At 39.4% G+C, this 22142-nt stretch overlaps 1 protein-coding gene across 7 annotated transcripts in view; it reads left to right on the top strand.

Annotated features, from left to right (window-relative positions):
• Positions 1-19607, top strand: part of LOC108900020 (RALY RNA binding protein like) — a 78691-nt gene extending 59084 nt beyond the window's left edge. For 5 of the 7 annotated variants that reach the window (XM_018700807.2, XM_018700805.2, XM_051066864.1 and 2 more), the window contains exons 3-9: positions 6840-6915; positions 8019-8066; positions 9440-9618; positions 14226-14342; positions 15795-15964; positions 17726-17764; positions 19278-19607. In XM_018700807.2, the coding sequence (XP_018556323.1) occupies positions 6840-6915; positions 8019-8066; positions 9440-9618; positions 14226-14342; positions 15795-15964; positions 17726-17758 (623 nt within the window). In that variant the 3' untranslated portion in view covers positions 17759-17764; positions 19278-19607. The remainder of the gene's footprint in view (positions 1-6839; positions 6916-8018; positions 8067-9439; positions 9619-14225; positions 14343-15794; positions 15965-17725; positions 17765-19277) is intronic. The other 2 variants (XM_018700810.2, XM_018700811.2) reach the window with 2 other exon arrangements.
• Positions 19608-22142: the final 2535 nt, after the last annotated feature.

Raw genomic sequence — 22142 nt, 5'->3', positions numbered from 1 at the left:
CAAGCCCCATCATTGATACAGGAAAAGGAAAATGGTTATTTTAGGCACCGCAGTGCCTTGTGACCTTGACTGAGGGCTTTTCAGGTGCAGAAAAGTTAGAACAAGGCTAATGTCTGAGAGTGAAGTGAATGAAATGTGAGGTCTGATTCAGCATGGAGCAGAAAGGCCCTTCTGAAAATGAAAATCTGTCGGGGTACGCTAAGAATCCGCTGTGATGGCATATTTGATTGTAATGCACTCTGAGATTTTGTGGAAATCTGTCAATTAAGTTGTCAGTCTAGATGGCCTTTATCAGTCAGTGGAAATATATCAGAAGAGCAAAGATGAAAGGCATATCTTTTATGATGCCCACACTAGCCAGAGCCTCGCCTGCAGGTCATGATGTAAGGTGTTTGGGATTAGATGCGGCTATTCCTTCATCTCAGACCTCTTGCTTTCCTCTCAGACTGGTCCAAATTCAAAATTCAGCAAGGAGTTCACGTCAAAAGCAACTGAGCTGAAGCTAGAGTGGAGATGAATTTTCCCACATCCCTACCTGTCCCTTCTGCACGTCCATCACCTGCATGATTCAGCTCCTTCACTCTCTTCTCGTCTCTTCGCTCACGCCTCTCCCGCTGAGGAACAATTTGCATGATTACTTACTTTGTTCAATTAATTAAGACATTGGGGAGATTGGTGCCAGAGTTTCTTGTTCCATGAGGAGATGATCGGCAGCTCCCTCCGCGTCAAGCTCTCTCGTTCTTCCTCTTTCTCCGTCTTTGCCTTTTAATGTTTATCTCATCAAATAGACGGTTGGCGCTTGCAAGGAGAGGAGAATGAAATGAAAGAACACGCAAAGGGAAAAAGTGACAAATGTGTTGTAGAGCCATCAGCTCCAGTCTGTGGGGAATTTTCCTCTGTTTTTGGAAAAGAAAAGAACACATTTCTCATTCCTTGAAGGTCCTTGCTGATACGTCTGAAAGGGAGTTTATTGCAGTCAATCACCTGGTTGCTGTGCTGCTCGTCTGTGAGATGACTCAAAAGGAGATGCCACAGCTTTTTATGCAATCAGGGGGAGAAAGGACTTTTTGTACTTTGGTGGTGGCAGGATGTGTTAGGTTAGGTTAGCAAGACTGCCCTATAAATTAAATATTGTCAGATTTGATCCCTTTGACACCACTGGATCAGTAAGCTTTAAGTGAAAATTCTTTCAATAATATCACCTTAAAAACATTTGGACCTTCTGGATAATGGTTTACACTTAAGGTTTACATCACAGCCGTAAGTTTAACGTACAGTAATTATTTCAACTTTGTGTCTGAGATATATTTTTTTTTCTCCATTAGTTTGGCTCTAACTACTACAATATCCATGAGTCTTGTTCCAGCATTGTTATTTTACAGAAGAAGCAAGTCAGAGGTGCTAATCAAATCTGTAGTGAATTATGCTTTGATGCAGCAACTGGGACCAAGACACTGTGTCACCATGGCTAAATTCTTTCAAAACTGACCCAGAATCTTAAAGTAAATTCATGAAAGCTGCAGATTGTGTTAGGATTTTTAGCCACAATAGCAGCATTGCTCTAGGGATGGTAAGGCCAGTCTGTTGGTCCACCACTTTGGCCAGACTAGAGTATCTCATTAATTACTGGATGGATTGCCAAGAACTATAATACAGATGTTCATGGTGGCCAAAGGATGAGTCAGGTGGACTGGCACAAAATTTTGTAGTCAGAGAATATATTCTCAGGATTTAAATTGCTGGAATCCTGGATTCTCAGGATATTTTCTATCTTTCTATATATTGTTGTCAAAGAAAAGACAGAATTACTACCTGTTTATTTTATTTTTAGCTTCTGTATGAGGGCCAAGACATATTAAAGGTGATAACTGACTCACAGCAATTGTTGTTTTGTCAGTTACAGCTTGTGTGCTGAACCGCAGCAGGCGTCCAAATGGATCATTTGCAGCAGAAAAAAAAACAACTGTATTTCGGTTGCTGTGTTTTCTGTTGCTGAGGAAATCTGACGTAGAGGCAAGGCCGTTTGACATGCAAATTACTGCTTTTGGTGCGTTTTCAGCCATATCGTTGGTGTAATTCATAATGAGGACATGAGTCACTTGTGGGTTCTGATTTCTGCTCTAGATGTCAATTGTATTGAGCCTGTTTTTCAGTGACTAATTTGAATGTTTGTTTATCTTGATTATGACTGACTCATTGATGGATGTGGCTTGCCATATGTTATGACAATAGTCTTAAAGCTATTGAAAGCTAAGTGACTGAGATGTCATTATTCCAATGGCTGACTTATGGCTGATGAGATCAGCATCTTGTAGAAGAAATAGATTTTCAGGAATCTGCCCCTCTGTCCAACACTGTTCTTTGGCTCACCGAGACACAATCTATCCTTCTCTCCTTCTTCCTGACCTTGTGGTGACCCCTGCTACCTATGCCTGATAGCTCTCCTCTGAGGCCTCAGGCTATTAGCTGGTTTTCCTCCTCTGTCTGAGAGAGAAAGAGAGAGGGTAGACAGTCTCTTTCAGGAAGAAACAGAGAGACAGAAAGATTATAGTCTGATTTGTTGTGGCTTCAGCAGATTTAGTGCCTGTCCCAGTAATTCATTCATATTCCTTCCAGGAATATGAGGGTTTTCCTGTTTCCCTGCATTCTCACCCTCTCCTTATGTTTTTGGGTGCTGCTGATTTTCACAGGAGTACTTTCTCATTCCAGTGATTCTCCCGCAATATGGTGCCATATGGCTCGGTTTAAAGCCCTGATTCATTCAAAGCCTCGACTTCAATTGCTCTGCTGTTATTCATCCCTTACTAATGAAAGGAGGGGAGAAATAAGACTTGCAAAGCTTTCGTTGGCAGCACAGGTGTCAAATAGAAAAGGCCCCACAGGTGATGCTCAGCACTGAAATGTCTCATAATGAGCTTCCTCGTTGCCCGCAGAGAAACAGGAAGAAATATGGGATGTGAGAGAGAGTGACGGATGGTGAGGTGGGGTTAGATATCGCATTGTGTGAGTGCATGTGCAAGGGAAGGGAAGGTGATAGAAGGAGGGAAAGTGAGGGTGGGATGGAGATAGAGAAAGAGACGTTGAGGGATAGGGTGAGGCCCAGGGCAGAACAGGAAGCATGAACAAGAGTAGTCTGAGGGAGACAGAGATGTAAGGCAACAAATGAGACCAATAAAACACACAGGCAGGTTCCTTCAGGGAGTCACGGATCCTTGTTTTTTTGACAGAGGCAACACAGGTTTGTCTTCAGTGATTACTTATTCTCTGTGCTTCTGTCTTTCCACTGCAATTTACCTCCAGAACAGTTTATTTTCTCCCAATTTATCGGCCAATAATAATGTTACCTTGAATATTTATTCATATCTGGGTTGTGTTTGTTTCACTATCTATAGACAGACAGGCACCCTCCATCTCTGGGAGAAAGAAAATAAGAGTCAAGCTCAAACATATCTATAAATAATTTCAGGGCTGCAAAATTCAAATCGCATCAAGTGCAGCTGCAAGGTCGAGTCCCTTTTTTGTTTTATTCGCTGCCCAGACAGAGCAGTACAGCAGACATTAAAAACCTTTTGGAACTTGTTCAACACCATGGAGAGCTCCACCCCCCACCCATCTATCCCTGTCTGACCCAGCTGCAGTTTGAGCAAGCAGAAAAACCAATGGTACAAACCAATGGGAAACAGAAGAACAACTGACAAACACAAATTAAAGTCCTGACCAAGCGTATAACTCATACATACCAAACTTAGTCCTTAGTCCCTCATAGATACAACATGTTCTGCTCAAAACTGCATCAGAGGTGACTCGTAACAGCAGTTAAACATTAGTTCCTCTCAGGCCCTTTTTGCACAAACAGAGATGAGGATTGTATGAAAACTTTCCAGTGTAACACACACTCACCCATGCTCATAGAATTATTTTCTTGATTAATTGTTTTGGCTATAAAAAGATGGAAAATAGTCATCACAGAAGTCCCAGGTGATATCTTCAGTTCAGTCCAAACCCAAATATACTCAATTTCCAATGATGTGAAATGGAGAAAAGTGAAGAAAAAAAGAAAATACTGGCATTTAAGAATATGATACCAGCATGACACTGACATTTTTCCTTTCAATTAATAATTGATGATCAAAATATTTGCATTAATTCTCTGTAGATGGAAAAGTTGATTAACAAGCTTTGAATTTTAGCTCTGAAAATGTGTTATTGATTGCTCCAGTGGACTCAACACTTGAACCAGACTTATCCTGACAGCCTCAACCAAAATTGGCTCAAGAGCTCCTATAGAGGAGACACTCTGGACAAAATATCAAAGAGAGTACTGCATATGAACCAAAATGGTTCAGAAAGAAGATTTGTAGAAATTTTTAGATTGCTTGAGGTTTTGGACACCAATTATATTTTGTTGGGCTGTTTGCAGGCTAATTAAAGGTTTGGTCCTATCTCTAAGTAAACCTTCAGGTTAATGAGCAAAATCATCATTATCTCCTAAGTCCTCATCATGGTCAATCCCAACATGCTCCGTCAAGTATGCACACACACACATATACACTCATACACTGATTTGGTCATGCAGCTCTGCGCAAAAAAGTGTGTTTTAGCATGTCTAAGTAGGTAGTATACAAACAGACCGGCATTTAATCCTATTTCTCGTGAGAGCAGCCACTGAGAGAAGTAGGCGAGAGTTTGCCAGCAGCTTATTTTCACCCCAGTGCAATTCCACTCCGGGAATTGGGGTGCTTCCACTTGTTTGGAATTGGAGGGGAGAGGAGGGGTGGAGATGTGTGTGTGTGTGTGTGTGTGTGTGTGTGTGTGTTGGGGGGGGGCACATTCATAAATTATTTAAGCAAATGTGAATTGCTGGAAGGGACAAAATGATAGTGAGAACATAGCTGTGTGCAAAAAAAAACAAAAAACAATTTGTCAGAAAGTACCTTTAAAGTGATCTGTGTACCTATGAGGGACTTAGCCAAGGCTTGTGTTCAGAGAGGAGGTTTAGACTTTCTCTCTTTCTCTCAAGGGCACCCTGTTGATTTGTATATTGTTCTCAGTCTTCAACTTTTCTCCCACTAGTTATAAAATGGTCTTTCTGAGTACTTCCCTTCTTAAAAGCATGTGGACCCTTATGAAAGGTTGTGTGATATCAAAGCCAATATACTAAAGCTGATGATGGGATTTTACTGCCTTTTGAAAGAAATTTCCCTAAGCCTCCTTTGTGTCATTTATCATTTATTATCATCTTTTTTTTTTTAGAATAATATTTGCTCTGCTCAAAACTGATCTCAGACAAAGAAAGAGGATGCTGCTTTTAGTGCTAACCCTCAGCTGAGAGTGTCATTCTCCTGCACTATACTCTGTCTGACCTGTCTTCACCCATAAAGTTTTTGGACTGTTTTCCTCTCTGTTTGAGTGTTTTATTTTGGACCCAGTGTTTATTTTGACCAACTGGCTCCTCTCCCAGTAGCCACTCAGACTGTGAACAAAATACAAGGACCTTGCAACACCCTTGGCCAGGCACTGATAGCGATTTGAAAAATTCTGCATCAGTGACTGGCTTGATCACAAAACTGTACACCTGATGGTAATAATTTTTTTACACAAAGAACTAACAGCCAGCTATAAATCAAAGCTCCAGCTTTTGCTGGAATTTTTTTCTTTATATACTTATGCTTTTCATTGTTTTTATGTTTTCAAGGATTCTCTCCTGCCTTGCAAAAAGAATTTCATTTTGTAATCGTTCAAGTGCATGATAGCAAGGTCTCCAGTCTTGCCTCAGAAAATTGGCTCTGGCAGTGCACCTCATGTCCTATAGCATCTCAGCCTTGTATGTTGCATATTTGAATGTTGCATGAAAATTTCAGTTGCTCTGTGGAAATAGCACAGAGCTTCGGGAGATATTTTACTCTCTTTATTATGAAGTAGTGCTTTCATGCTAGCTTGTGTTCAGGCGCTGCTTTGAGCTGTATGCAGCACCATCACTACCATCATGAGCCGTCGCTCTGTGTGAGGACTTTTGAAGACGGGAACTTGCTTTACTTTCGTTGACACAGTTCTCAGGTTTTGAATTATTGTAGATTACACAGCAGTCTAGACACAAACATTGGTGTGGATATGCATTGAATGAAATCCTCTAATACTCCTCAGAGTGTCAGACTTTAACCCTCTATTGACCATTAATAAGCAGTGTAAATATTTACTACATTGTCTATCACACGCTAAAGCATAGTTGTAAGCAGATGTGTAACTGGTGTGTAGATTATGAACTATTACATGCTATAACAGAGCTGTAACTGTACTGCTGATAAATTTGTTCAGAACTAATGAAGACATGCTGACCTTGTAGTAAAATTATTAACCCAAGGTCCACTTACTGGATTTCTGGCAGGACTTTCAGCTACATCTCATGCTTAATTGTCATGGAGAGGTTTTTAGACAGTTTTAGACAGACACTACATACACTGCAATCATAATAAATACTTCATTACAAACATGTAATGTATGGATTTAACAAAGAAATGCTACACATTTCAAATGAAATATGAACATATACAACAGTGTAATATTGTGTTGTATGGAAGGAGAATTAAAAAACTGCAGTCCATTTAGTCATTTTAGTGCTTAAGGCATTCGGTTGCTTATTATTTTTGCTTCCATATCTTTGTTTCCATAAGATTATCAATACAAATGCTTGACATGAGGATTTATAGTTGTCAAAAAATCAGACATGAATAAACATTAGTCCTTATATGATTCATCTTTTTTTGTATTACTACATTACAGTGTGATATTATTTTTCAGATTTTTGATTCATCTGTGTGTTTGTGTGTATTTTCTTGCAGACATAAACATGGCAGGTGAGCCCAAGCCATACAGGCCTAAAGCAGGCTCCAAACGACCACTCTCAGCCGTTTACAGGTAAGATTTACCCTCCTCAGAACATACTCCTTCACATACAAAGGTGCAGCTCTTGTCATAAATATTAACTATCTCTCACATCCTGTTGCTCCCGCTGATGTAAATGTAGAGTAATATTTAGAATACAAGGATTCCTATTATGTTATTTTTTTCCCTCTTGAACCTTGAATTTCTAATTGAGTTTTTAATGCTCTCCACATTTCCCAGCCTTGACTGGGGTTCGTTCAGCGTGGGCCTGTAAAGCTCAAAGGAGATGCTGTTGTATAAGCTTCATTAAGCATGACCCTGATTTTCTGGCCCATACACATCTCCTGGTCACAAACAGATCAAAGCAGCTGCTTGTTTACTGCAGTCTGATGTGACAGAGGACCAGACATGTTTTTCTATTCACTGAGACACTTTTCTGTGTGCTCTGATAGTTTGTCCATTGGCAAAGTTTGTATTCCCACCAATTTACTCTTTTCTGAATTGTTGGTTTGTTCCATTGCACGTCTTATTTTACTAATTTATTAGTTCGTGCATTGTGTTATTATAAACCCTCATTTGCATTTTAGAGCTGCAGCTGAAAACAGCCAGGATGTAATATGATAATTATGGAACAGGAACAGGAGAGGCAAAAACCAACACTACACTACTCTAAATTGAAATAGTAATACATTAATCCTAATTAAAATTCCTGTGAGAATAGCAACATTTCAAAACAGCTCCATCTTTTCTCGTCATTCTTTATTTTATTTCTCTCTCTGAATTCCAAATTACTTGCCATCCTGAGCATGTACTTAACATTGATTTTCCTCTCCAGGGTCTGAGGAAAGAATTTGCTTTCTTTCCTTCTCTGACTGTATTTCCCTTCTGAAACTTGTTTTTTTTTTTCCTTTGTTGATCTGTGGTCTTTGCATGCCAGTGTGGCTTAGGCTTGCTGCTTAACCTGTGGTGAGCTTTAGGCATAAAGTAGAGCGTGTCCATTCGAGTCAAAACAGCTTGAGTTTGATCTGCTCACTTTTGACAGATATGGCTCCTCTTAATACAACCTTTCTTTCTCTCTGTCTGCCTGTCTCCCTGTGCCCTCCTCCTGCTTCTGTCTCTCTTTGTCTTTCTCACAGTGGTTATGAATTTGATTATGAGTACTACAGGGATGATTTCTACAGCAGGTATGTATCATTCACATTATCTTATCAAATTTGGGATTTAACAAGGAAACAGTTGACCCTTGGCTAAGCCTCATTCCCTTTAATTACTGTTGCTACGCCTGGGCCTCAGGCTTTGCATTCCTGGGTGTCACATAATGCACTTTACAGTAATAACAGTGGCAGATTTACCACTCAAACTTCTTGGTAATTTTTCAGTGAATCCTTGCTTGTTGTATCTAACTGACGACTGTCTAAATTGACACTTATCACTGGCAAATTTTATCAGATATAGCTAGCTAGCTAATTAAGCTAACATTAGCTCCATGGGATGGTTGTAAACGTTGTCTCTGCCTGGCTTTAAAATAACTTTCTTTTTAAGACAAAAATCTTTTAAAAGGGGTCTTGAATATGAACTTGGCTACATACATGGTAGTGTGCAGAAAGACAAGCTAATCCTGAAGCTGCATGTCCTAGGCAGTTTTATTGTTTTCACTTTTTACATTATAAGAGGAAAATATTTTAGGATGTATTGGTCAACTGGGATAACATTGACAATGATTGTTGGTGTATAAACTTCCCTGATAATCAATGAAAAAAAAAAACTGTATCCTCAAAACTCTTTAAATTCTGAGCTTCACACAGCCATGCTTCAACATGTGGAGAAATCCAAAGCTTGACAGGGCTGCCATGCCTGGTTATGGTTACTAAGCTATGATACCTATGTGGACAGATGGGTTTACTGAATGGTCAGTAGGATTTCTCTGAAGATGACTGACTCCTCCTCATTAAAAGTTTCCCTTGTCAAATATTCAGTAACCTTCCAACAAAACCATCTTCAAATAGTCAACTTGTCAAAATGGCTGAACACACCAAGCACGCTACTCGAACATGCTGATGTAGGAACACTTGTCATCTCCCTCTCATTTATCTGCCAGTGATCAGAGTGATTATCTGCTGAGACATTTTCTAAATGTCAAACTTGTTGAGACCCATGACAGACGTCTGCTGTCACAGTCAAAGCTGACACCTTTGTTTGACATTTAGCACCCTCTTCTTTTCATCCTCTTCATTTTTAAAGGAAATGCGAGGGGATTATTTGCATGCATGTAATAGCCTGGATACTTGTACAGAAAGAGGCATACTGGTAGAGCTGAACTGTAATGTCTACCTCTTCTTTTATGTATGCCCAAGAGAAATTCACAGAAAATCTATCCTGAAATACAATACTGGGAACAGATAATGGGCTTTTGAAAGAGGTAATGGTGAAATAAACGAAAAAAAACTCTTGTAGATGGACATTTTCTGAATGCTATATGGCCTCTTATTGAGAACAGTGACTTATAGAAATGGTGTGAGAAGTGAAGTGTAATATTATAGGTTTTTCTTTTCTTGAGGCTTTTTGACTACCATGGCAGAGTGGCCCCCCCACCCAGAGCCGTGATCCCCCTCAAACGCTCCAGGGTGCTTGCTCCCTCCTCCCGCCGTGGGAAGACCTCCTTCCCCATCAAAACATCTTCCTCTTCCTCCTCTTCATCCTCCAGACCTCCCACGTCATCCTCCTCCGGGCTCAAACGTACGTACAATAAGGTGCTTTTTTACTTGTCTTGTGTTAACACTGGACTAGTCAGATTTTGTTTTTATTTAATTTTTATGTTCCAGAGAACACAGCCTAATTACACTAATGGCATTCTGTTCTTTTCAAAAACTGAAGGCTTAATGCAAATCTCAAAACCATGGCTCTTAGAGAAAAGGCGGTGGCATGATTCAGCTGTGCTACTTACGCTGTGCCACTATAAAAAGCTATTTAATTCACTCCAGCAGCTCAGAACAACCACACTGCATGTAGAGCAAAACACTACATTGCAAAACACTAATATAATCCGAGCTTTCTGAGCAGCACCCATTCAGCAAACGTTGCTATTCCTGTCACACAGGATCCATCTGGATCTCATTTGGTCTTGTGATTAACTGGTGATGCATTATAACATCCTAAATGTAATTAACGTGAGATTGGGGGCATCTCTGTGGAGCTGCGGTCAGCTGTGTTTTCCTAAACATTAGTCTCTATCCGAAGCCTGTGTAATTGGCTACAGTGTTTGTTCATTGTTGCCTGTCTAGGCCAGTGTTATCGGCGCGAGCAGCTTGGTAAGGTCTGTCAGGAGGACCCGGTTGCAGTTGGTATTATAGAGAAGGAAAAAAAGCCCATCTCCCATCTTCTTTTTGGACAGAGTCAATGAATTCTCTCTCCTCTGTCTAAGCAGTGCTGCTGTATGTTTGGGAGACTAATTTGCCCCTGCCAGGGCCATGAAAAATCACTGTTTGTATTTACTTTGGCCTAGATAGATTGGACGGCAAAATAAGGTTAGCTTGTCCAAACAACAGGGTGGGTTAGTGTGGGCAGTTTGAACCACTTGGGCTGTGTATGAGTAATCATTCACTCGAGGTGAAAGAAAGAAACAGCCATCAGATGCATGGGTCATGAAGATGGATATATTTCCACATTAGACCCTCTTTGACACACTACATTCCCTGTCAGTTTATGAAGACTTTTGACCTATTTTGTCTTTTAGTAGTTTTTGTTCTGGAGTTCTTGATCATATCACATGATCTTCATCAGCAGATAGAGTTTGTCCAGTTGTTATGGAAGTGCAGATGTTCAAATTTTCTTTTTCTTCTCAAGCTCTTTAAGGATATCTCATCCATGTTGGCTTAAGAGCTGAGGTTCAAAGTGATTCAAATGTGATTGAAAGCTCCCAAACAGCTTCTAAATAAGACTCTGGGGTGAGACTGGTTTCTCAGTTGCTGTTTACAAGGTTAAGAACGAACTTTGAGCTTAAACTTCCCTTTTGGTTACAGCCATGATCCTGGTCTTTTCTGAAAGCCAACTATTTTGAGTTTACTACTAAAATGATTTTGACTCAAGTGATGTTAAAACAAGTTTGTTATTGAGGCAACAGCACAGTAAAAAATAGGTTTATTCTTGCATTTTATTTCTGTTTTGTATATGTTGTTACAGCAATATTGGCTTCTTAGAAGAGTTAATACAGACATGTATGGTTATGAGGCTTTGTGGGGATTTAACCAGATGCCATCCTAAATCATGTAACAATTTAGGCTACTGCTGAGTAAAATAAAACTTTATTAATAAAATATATTTCACTGTATTTGGATGGTCAGTGTAGTATGTTCTCACATTAGTGACCTTGTCTTTACACCTGAACAGTGACAATCCAATCATAAAGCAGGGTCCAGTCACAAGGCAAATGGTTCCATTACCTTCATTTCCACCACAGGTCCTATAAGGTGTAGTAGATTTTCAAGATGGACGACCATGCCAGCTCCTATTCCGATGCTGTGATTTGACTATCTTTGTCTAAACAGCTTCAGGTAGAAAGACAGGGTCAAAATTTGTACTTATAGCTCCAGCGTCATGCACAGTGTGTGAATTATTTAATAGGTGTACATCAGCGCATGGAAATGTAACAAAAATCAAGTTTCCTTCCGTTATGTCTAAGAATTTGTCCTCCAGATCCCCCTAGTCTTAATATCTCCAAGCTGGGAACTTTTCCACATCTATATGGAGTCTGAATTACATCAGCATCATCAGCTCCTAAACTCTTTGTCCGGTTTAATCTTCATAGACCAGTGATTCAAGAGATCCTCTCTATCCCCCAAGATAAAATTTCTGCAGTTCATCATGAGGTCCTAAAATTAGATCCATTCCTCATTCCCTAAATCTTTCCTAATGCTTATTAAATAACAATGGCATTTTTTTGCTTCTCCTTTTCCTTTAACCTAAGCTATCTAAAGATGCTGTGTCGATGAAACGATGTTGGATTAGGATGTGTATGTTTTCCATCTCTGCAGCTTATGTGACTGATAGCACAAAAGGGAAAAAGGCCTGAAGGCTGCGATAAATTAGAAACTGTTTCACACTTTCTTATCATCAAAGGACAACTAGTAAGCTGGCCACATTGAGCTCAGATAATGTTGGAATAAAGAAGTGAGTGTTTGTGGGTGTGCATGCATCGCTGTTGGTTTCTACACACGTAAGCAAGGTGATACTGAGAGGGAGATAGAGATACTTCCGTGTGCCACCATCAAGATATCATTGTATATCCACCGTTTTCTCCTTTTTGCCCCCCGGAAAGGTCGATTTTCTGCTGCTCTGTAGCTTTCAATTTGATGGCTGCTTTACAAAACAACATGAGACTAGTTCTTGGGATTTCCACACACATATTACATATGTATTACCTTCAGTGTGGCATTATATACCACCCTTTCTCTCTATTTCTCATTAATCATCCTGCTCTGCTTTAAGGAAGTAATGCATTGGCAAATACTGCACACTGTGCACTGGACCTTACCTATGCAGCACGTGCTGTTTTTCAGCATGAATTCGAGTGAAAGATTAAAATGTCCTTTTGGGGAATCTAGTTTACAGCAGGCTAATATGTCATAAATTCTTATCATGCACTGACATCTCCCAAAACCATAGATGTTAATGTTTTATGCATCAGTTTAGCTCATACATAGGAGCGCACTGACATAGAAGGGGCTCTGCATTGTGATGGGGTGTGGGTGTATATATACATCAGAGTAAACTAACTTAAAGAGTGGCATGCAGACATGATAGCAGACAAGCAAGGTTTTGATTCTGTGCATGCCTCCTGCCTCTGATTTTCTCAGCTGAAGCTTTACAGGAACTCGTGGGTTTGTTTACCGAGCGCTCATCCGTCCTCTTTCCAGCCCCTGACAGAATCTGATAGGTGTCAAAGAGAATTTTATGTTTTCCTCTCAACTTCTGGTGTCTTGTTTTTCAACCGCCTCTCAAATAAAATGACACATTCCAGCTGCCGAGGGTTAAGGAATAAGATTATCTTATTACTATATGGTCTAAATTCTTTAATCTGCTCAGTTCAAGCTGCTAAGGGAGTACATCCTCTTTTGAGTAACCGTGAGACTGGCCAGATTAAATTAATGGTGACGTCCTTCACGTAATTTTTTAAAAATTTTATTTCCAGTGGATGTTATTTGCATATGACATATCAAGGTTAAGACTCAAACTCTGACATGATACGGTCACGCTTCATTTACCCAAAGCTCAGATATGTGTTGTTAGAGTGAACACTGAGACCAAAGCAAAGCAGGAGAAGGGAGAGCAATTATTCATAAGGCAGTAAACAGAAGCTGTGGGAGGGTAAATTGTACCCCCTGCTTCTCATGCAGCACTGTTAGTGAGGCAATGATCAGGCAGAGTTGCAGTGAGTGTGTTAAATTTAAAAAAAGGATTGAAAAACACTTAAATTAATACATTTTATTTATTTTTTTTAAATCCAGTTTAGTTTCACAAACAGAGGTGTTGATCATCAAAATTTAATTCTAGCCTTAATTTAACTAGACTATTAAAAATTATATTGTAATACCTGCAAAAAAACTTTTAGTGAGGTTTGTGGAAAAAAAAGAAAGTACATGGATATTTCAAAGAGTGAATGAGCTGCTATTCATCTGCAATTCAATCATTTTTAACTTGCACAGATAAGAGTTTTAGTTCTTTTTAATGCACTTCATTTGTGCCAATGTTAAATACTTCCCTTTAAAGTGCTGCTATAATCCTAAAAGCTGGAAAAATATTATTAAATCTAAGTGAATTTTCTATGTTTTCTGACCTGCTTTTTACTGAATAACATACTGAAGATTAGGCTTCCAAATAATTAGATTTACTTAAGGATGTGAGCACTGTCTCAATTTGTTTAGCAGTTCCTGTCTATTGGGAACAGTAAAGTCAAGTGTTTATATAATAACATAATATAAACATGTCATGCCAGCTGAATGATATTGGCACTATTGGGCAAAACTTGAGCAGCACTGCACAAAGTGGTGGGCGTAAGCTGTGTACTAATCTTCAAATTGAAAACAGCAGGTCCACAGTTTCAGCTGGGTAACTTTGCAGTTGGCCAGATTGAGATGTTCTCTCCTGAGGAAAGTGTGACTCAGAAAGATGTTATGATATCCAAAACTAAAAACTAAGAGTATTAACAGATGACAGCATGCAGTCTGCAATAAACTGTATAAAGCCAGCATCATTAGAATGAGTGTACAAATGGTATTAGGACAAACTAAACCCAAGTTAAAGTCGCTATAATTGAAGGCATCTCTTTCTGTGTTTCTGTGCCTCAGCAGTGAAGACGGACCAGCTTCAGACTATTAAACGGGAGCTGACTCAGATCAAGATGAAGATCGACTCTTTGCTGGGGCGCCTCGAGAAGATTGAGAAGCAGCAGAGAGCCGAGTCCGGTGAGGAGGCGAGGCAGCAGAGTCAGAACTAGCTGGTGGGGAAAAAGAAAAGAGGGGGAAGGGACACCGACCGCTGAGGGAGGGAAATTGAGAGCACACGCTGGCCATAAGTCTTGGTGACATTGTGGGAGATAAGAGCAGCAGAGCTCTCTGTCATAACAGCGAACAGGTGTCAAAGCCACGCTGACTCAGTTTATATGAGAGGTCTTTATAGATGCCCTACACAACATGACAGCCTCAGAGTGCAGCTCACTGTGAAGGTCATGTGGACCTACCTCAAAGTGCATGTTACAGTGTTTCAGCAAGCATGATTGCATTGCTTTATTCAAACTCTGGAGTGATTTGTTGGAAGCTACAATAAATTCTAAACCAAATAAAGGAACACTGAAAACTGCAGCTGACAAGCTAAGGCATGAAGACTAGTTTGTAGGTTTTTACTAGAGAGAAACTTTGAAATGTTTCTTAGAGAAAAGCAGAATTCAGCAATAGATTTCATGTGTTTATCTAAGCAAGGCTGCAGGCAAAAGATAACACCAAGATTGATTTTGAATTCTTCAGTAAATGCAAAATCCATGATCATCAACATTATATGGTGCCTGAAAATGAAAAGTATAAAAAATTTAAAATGTTGGTACCATACCATCAAATTTGCCCAAGCCTAGGGCAGCAGTTTGCCATCTCTTTCTATGCATTTTATCAGATTATAATCAAAACAAAGGGGTAATTCAGACTTTTTTTAAATAAAAAACATCTATAATGAGCCATATTAAATGAAATTTGATGGCTGAAACAGATTAGATTTATTTAAAGCCCTGACAGAGCTCAGACAATACACAGAGTGAATTTTAGAAGCGGTGCGATTGCATACAAAGTCTGTGGAAAGATGATATAGGTAAATAACAGAGGGGACCGAGGTTTCTGGTGAGCTGAACACAAGAACACAGGTACACTCCCGATTGGAATTCCAGAAATTCTACTTAGCATAAACCGCTAACACCTTGTCTATTTGCTTCCACTGTAATAGCAACATTGCAGCAGCAGTTGCGGTCACCTGCTAGTGGCTACTCATGCTTCATTCAGTTATGTACTTACTTGGTTTAATGGAAGGTAGTTTGACTGAAATACAAGATTTTGCAGCAGGTGAAACAGCTGCATTGGTTAAAATGAAGGTGCAACTGTTCAGTAAGACAGATGCATGCAGAAAGCATGTGGTGAAGACAGAGTGCACAAGACAGCATTGCCAGTCGCTTGTCACTCGCTGAGGTCAAACTACTTCTGTCCAGTTGAGTGTAAGGAGCAGCATGGCCTCAAGGGACCACAAGTAGTAGCCAAGTAGCCAAGTCTTCATGTTTCAGCACAACTGGGAAAACACTGAGAAAAACAAAGGAAGCAAAGAAAACCGAGGCTGTGACCACACTCTGACTTCATTGTGCACCCTCCTTTCTCACACAGAGGCTCAGAGAAAGTATGAGGACAACTGCGATTCCCTGCATGAGGAGTCCGTTTCAGAGACGGCAGAAAACTCTGGGGAGGAGGCTGGCGAGGGGGCACTGGACGTGGAGGCGGGAGAGATGACCGATGGAGGTGAGGACGACTACGACGAGGAGGGCAGCCACCATCTGGTAAGAGAAACAGTTGACAGGGCTGACAGGGAGAAAGAGAGAGCAAGGCACTTTGGGAGCTCTCAAGTGGGCAGACAGTCTTCGTTTTCTGAAAGTTAATTTCCCAGAATTATTCATGGCCACAGATCTGAGAGAGCAGGGCTTCACATGAGTGAATGGTGAGGGCGCCCGGACTGACAGTTTCTCCCTTGTCGACCCCGGCTCAAACAGTGGAAGCAAGGCTCTTCACAAGCCCACACACAGGCACAGGCTCAGACACTTACACACACTAACAGACTATAATTAAAGCAAAGGGCTTAAGATACATATGAAAGGATTTAAGACCAGACCTGCATGGACTGGTTTGGATCTTAACCATGGAGTGGTGCATGTAAAACAGGAAAGATGAGGGTTTCTTTCACAAGGTCATTTAAAAAAAAAAAAATAGAATAAACTGTCATAAAATAAAAATATGCCCATTCCAAATTCCAAGGGCCAAATATGACTCCTACAAATTGGTTATTTTGTCTGACTGACTGTCAAAAACTCAAAGATATTCAATTTGAAATGACACTAAAAAATGGAGACAAGCAGCAAATTTCACAACAAGTTGGGATCAACAAATGTGTCATATTTTTACTTGATGGTGATTAAACAGTTATCAAATTTTCTGACATTCAACTAATGACTAATGAACTAATCATTTCCAATTGTCTAAATAATATGGTGTCTGGACATAGTGCTCAGGATTGCTGATTTGAAAGCTATTACTCTTTACCTCAACACATTTTGGGCAAATAATATCTTTGTATGATTGTCACTGGTTTAATTCACCCATTTTACTACAACCGATGCTTTTTTCCATACCATAAAAGAAACAACAGACTCATACTTGTTACACATAGTTAGCTGCAATCAATTGATTTCAGTCAGCTGTGGCTTACACCTGGTCACATTAATGCTTAGAGATACATTTTAACCTCTAGTCCAGACACAGAATGGTGGATTATTACAGTTTTCAGTTGTACAGTGGGTTGTAAGATGTGTTTAAAACAAATAGGTACTTTTGGCTGTCTTTGAAGAATGTGATTTTCTTCTGTATTGTGCTTTGAATATTGTTAAATGAATGTCAATTTAGCATTTTAAAGTTTAAAAAAATCTAATTAGTGTGTTCTTTGCTCTGTTGTATTCAAATATCTGGTCCTTTAACTTAATGAAATAATGTTTTAGCCTGGTAACAGTTATCTTCACACTGGGAGCTTTAAAACACCTACAGTACCAAATTATTCTGCAGTTAAAACATATTACCCATATTTTTTCAACATTTCTAATTAAACCATGGAGCAACTCTGTTTTATTTCACTTCTCACAGTATTTCAAATTCAAGTAGTGCCATCAGAGTAATTATCCTCAGTTTCATCAGGGTTCAGCTGTGACCATGCTTTTGACCATACTTTCTCTATTTCTCTATTCTCTATTTCTCTACCACATTTATTAGCCATTAACCTGGTGAGCATGGACATGTTATTCTCGATGATAGCTCTGTGTCCTTGCTAATGGAAGAGATTATTTTTCAGAGAAGAAGGTGGAAGAGATTTATTTGTTTCCTGAAGGTCACATTGATCTCTGATTGTGATAATGTACCAGGAAGACTGTTCCATAGGTTGGCATGGCTGCTGTTTCTGAGTGTATTGACCTTTAGAAAAGATTAAAAACAACCTGTGTGCTCAGTTAAAACCGCTATCTGTGATTTCAACTTCCACTCTCTGCTCTCCCTTTCAGATAGAGAACCATGTATCGGATATTGACAACTGAGATCAGGTAAGAGCTTTAATCCAAGTGTCCATTACAGCATCTGTGAGGTTGTTCTATAATACTGCTAAAGGTCCTGAAGGCTCTTACAGCCAGTCCTCATTAAATGCCTTACATCCGGTCCTCATTAAAAGCCATAACCACTGAGCTGTGTCATGAGCATTTCTAAACATTCGTTAATCATCTCCTAAGTCATAAGCTCCATGACATTTGGAAGACCAGCTCCACTGAAGGGCAGCTAATGCTGAATTCGACAGAGAAAGCAATAATGGCATTCCAATGGGCCAGAACTGCCCATAAACAACATTCATCTAATTGAATTGTGTGGAAGGGGGTATGAATGGCGAGGCCTAAGGTAAAGAGTTCCCTGCCTCTTGCCTCTCAGGGTGTGGGTAATGATGCAGCCACATCATCAGTTGGCTCGGTGCTGGCTGGCTTTTCATAGCAGGGGTGCTTGGCAGTGTTTATGAGTCGCAGACTGTTGATGTAACATGAGTTAAGCTCAGTTACAGTTTTCTTTTGCTGCTGGATTAGCAAGGAAAATTTCTGTTCATTAGAGACTGCAAATCACATTTTTTGGCACCTAATGTTAGATTAGGTAATGTTAATGTTAGCAATTTAGTCGTTTCAGTCAACAAAAACTAAAAACATCCCAGTCTGTTTTACTGCCTGAAATGTCTGAAATCACTCCCTAAACACTAGTTAACTACGCTGAGCAAAAAAATTAAGATTTCCTTAGTCCCAGTCAGTCATTTTTAAGTTTTATGAAACCATTGCCTGTAAACACAGCAAAAATAATGTTAACTTTACCACAGTTCTGTTCACAGTGATGTTCCATTAGCATTAACTTATGAATTTGTAACTTGTTTTAACAATCTGGAAGATGCATCTGGTTTTTATTCACTGACCAGCACTGTAAAATTTCTGTGTTATTTTTAATTTCACACTTGCTTTATTTAGTTTTAGTCTCATTTTTATAATTTACAAATATTTTTTGCAGTAATTTCCGTTGACATAAAGCAAAAACGTTCACAGTGAACACCACGCTTTTTCTCCTCATCTGTCCATCCAGGCATGTGGTGTCCCAATTCTGTCCACCTCTTAAAAAAACCACATGTTACACTTCAGTTTTTCATTTCCTCTCCATATGTCTGCTTTTTAAAATTCTATCAGTAGCAGAGTCACAAAACCTCCTCAGCACATACATTTAAAAACCTGAAAATCCCACTCGGGGTCGTGGAGAATATATGAATGTTTTGCTTGCAGGCCTACCAAGGATAGAAAATCACATTGAGAAGAACCTCAATAAGTCATGTCCAGAAGGATTAGAGAGGCAGCTCTGGCTACCAGCAAATATTTCTGCACTTCCTAAGATATTTCTGGGCCCATTCAAAATTGACAAGCTTTAAAACTTTCAAACTAATCCTCATCAGATTTACAGCTTTATAAACAGCCACCATGAATGAGGAGGAGACGCAGTCCTGTAATGTGTTTTCATCAGTTTTCTCCTTTATCACTTCAGGGTGACGAAGCAGACACCTCTGCTCAGTGGTATTGGAATTCATCATCACCTTCAAGAGAGAGAAGAAGATCTCTGAGGGATCAAGACACCCATTCTGGACTGTAAGTTGTGTTCAAGAGATGCCGAATCACATTTAGATGCCCAACTGTGCAGCACAAACCGAATGTGATTTTCTCTCTAAAGAAAATGTATTCAAGATCCATTTTAATGCATTGGCCTGAGTTGACCTCATGGATATTCTGTACAACTAATATTTCATTGCAAGAAGCTGAAAGTATCATGCGATAATCCTGTTTCTAGAAAAATAAAAAAAGAGGTGAAGGAAATAAAGGGACTTATTTGGATTTATTAATTGAGTTATATTGTGAGAGGGGAACATGATGGTTGTTGATCAATTGTTGCTGCTTTTATGAAATGTGTTTGCGCTGTAATTTTACACAGTTTTTTCAATGAATTTCTGTTGTTGCTCAAAAATCAAATGAATAAATGACAGTCGGAACAATCTGCGACTGCAACATAATATTCAGAAAATGAATGAAACATTGGTGCCGCCTGGTTCGGATTTGACTCCTACATAAGCCAATAGCTGTGAGCATAACTTTATCCTGCTTTATCCATTTATCACACAAATGCCCTGTGGGGCTGTTCCATCATATATTCCAACTCCTGCCAAGTTTCAGAAGCAGAAAGGGCCTCCTGTGGTAGAGAGCCAATTCTGGCACAGGCCTCCTGCCAGGGAGCATTGCCCCTGCGTCTCAGTGCGCTCCTCCCTGCTCAGCCTGTTCATCCCAACACGGACTGCTGTTGTTCAGGAGCCAATGCCCTTGCTCCTGCATCGTCTCTCTCTGCATTCTGCATTGATCCTGTCTTATGTAGGTGAGGAAGCGAGGCAAGGTTTTTGGAAATAGTGGAAGTGGTATTATTTTAAATTATACATGAAGAGGCAGTGACTCAGATAGCTTACATGTCTGAACTGATACAGAATAACCTGCCTTAAAACAACCTAAATAGAGACAATACAAAACATAAGATGCACATAAAAGTCAATATTATTGTCAAGTAAAAAATGATCAGTTTAAGCAGAGCTGGCCAGCACTCAATGGTTTGGTGCACTTTACTAATATTAATGTATATGATTTCTTCCAGTTCCAATTCGTCTGTTACTGTACGTTGTTGCCATGTCGAGCTACTAACATGCAGAAATTTCATATGCAGCTTGATCCTCAGCTGAGCAATCACAATTAACCTGATTATAAATAAATTACTGCAAAGTGAATTATGTCACCACTGATTGGGTGTCAGCATGTTCAACTGTTAATTATTCACATCATATTTCCCCCATTTTTTCCCACTAAGATGTGACCATTAGGAGGTTAGCTGTTAGGAACTACAGCTAATATAAACCAGGTGTCTCAGTTTGGCTGTTGATGTATGTGAGCCAACACCATGTTAACAACCTCATTAATGTAAAAGCTTTCAGAACACAAACCTGTTTGAATAGTGGTCTGGAAGCACAGCTAAGCTAATCAGACGCTAAGTAACACAGCAACACCCCCTCAGTAGATGGGTTTCCATTCACATGTAGTGCAAACCAAATTTCTGCTAAAGAAAATGCATATTAATGTACACTTCCATTAGTAGTTTGTTGAAGATAAATAACTGGTTTATGCTGTTAATTTTCCAGTTGGGTGCCATTACAGACATTGCAGAAAAAAAGGGTGCAAGAAGCTAATGTAATTAGAAGACCTGCCAAACCACAAACAATATAAAATGTGATGGAAATATGGTTTTTCTGTTTGTTTCATGTATTAAGTCCCTTCACTTTTCCACCTCTACTAAACATACAAACTTTTTTTGCAATATTTTGAGATTTATCTGGAATTTCTAGCATTTTCAGTCAAAGTTGAAAATGTGCATAAAATGTGACTAGAAACCTACCTAATGTCTAGGCCAGTGACATCATCAGCCTAACTGATGCCACTGAGCAATCAAGCAGCACACCTGGTATAAATTAGCTGTGCACCTTCCTCCTCCTGAGCCTGGATTTAAAGTAAACTGGAAGCATGAAAGCAAACAGGGCTCTGTCATTACTTAGAGTAATTTTATTCTTACTGAACATCAGTAAGTCCATATAAAAGTTGAGCCACATCATTCAGTGCTATTGGTAGTTTAAAAACCCCAAATATTTCCCTCTTAACTCCGGCTGATGTCTAGTCAAGCAGATAGTTGTTTTACTTCCACGGGTTTTGAAATTTCTGCCTCTGAAACTTGTATCCACCCCAGTGCAGTGAAGATAGAAACATTTCCATCTGTGGTGCTCGTAGCATTACAATGGCATTTTAAACATTTAGCAACATTGATTCTTTTTCAGAAACAATGTTAATTACCTTGGATAGTCCACACATGCCTCTGTAGACATTTTTAATTTATTTGAGTACTAGAAAATGGTTCCCATGAAAACTGGATTAATAACCCAAATAATGAGTTAGTGTTAGAGTTTTGTAGTAATGTAATCTCGGTGCTTTTAACACCATTAACTAAATCCCATTCACTCCTTTTTGTGTCATATTATTTGCACAAAAGCAGGGAAAATAAAACCATGTCACCAGGGGTAAGTGAGAAAACGTTTTAAATCCTTTAAATGGGATTTCTTAATGTGAAGGAAAAGTCACCTCGCACATGAATACACCAGTCAACCCTGGCAGTGCTGCCTAAAAAAATACACACAATAAAATTAAAATAGTGACTGTCCTGCAGCTCATTCAAAATAAGTGTCTGGTGAATGATGATAATGTGTAATATTTAGCACTATTTTTGTATCCAAAAACATGTTAAAGGGAAATGGCTCTGCTACATGTTTATCTT

This window comes from Lates calcarifer, linkage group LG24 (assembly GCF_001640805.2).
Source record: "Lates calcarifer isolate ASB-BC8 linkage group LG24, TLL_Latcal_v3, whole genome shotgun sequence".
NCBI classification, from domain to species: domain Eukaryota; kingdom Metazoa; phylum Chordata; class Actinopteri; family Centropomidae; genus Lates; species Lates calcarifer.
Note: the sequence above shows the minus strand (reverse complement) of the source record. Positions and strands in the feature narration are given on the sequence as shown.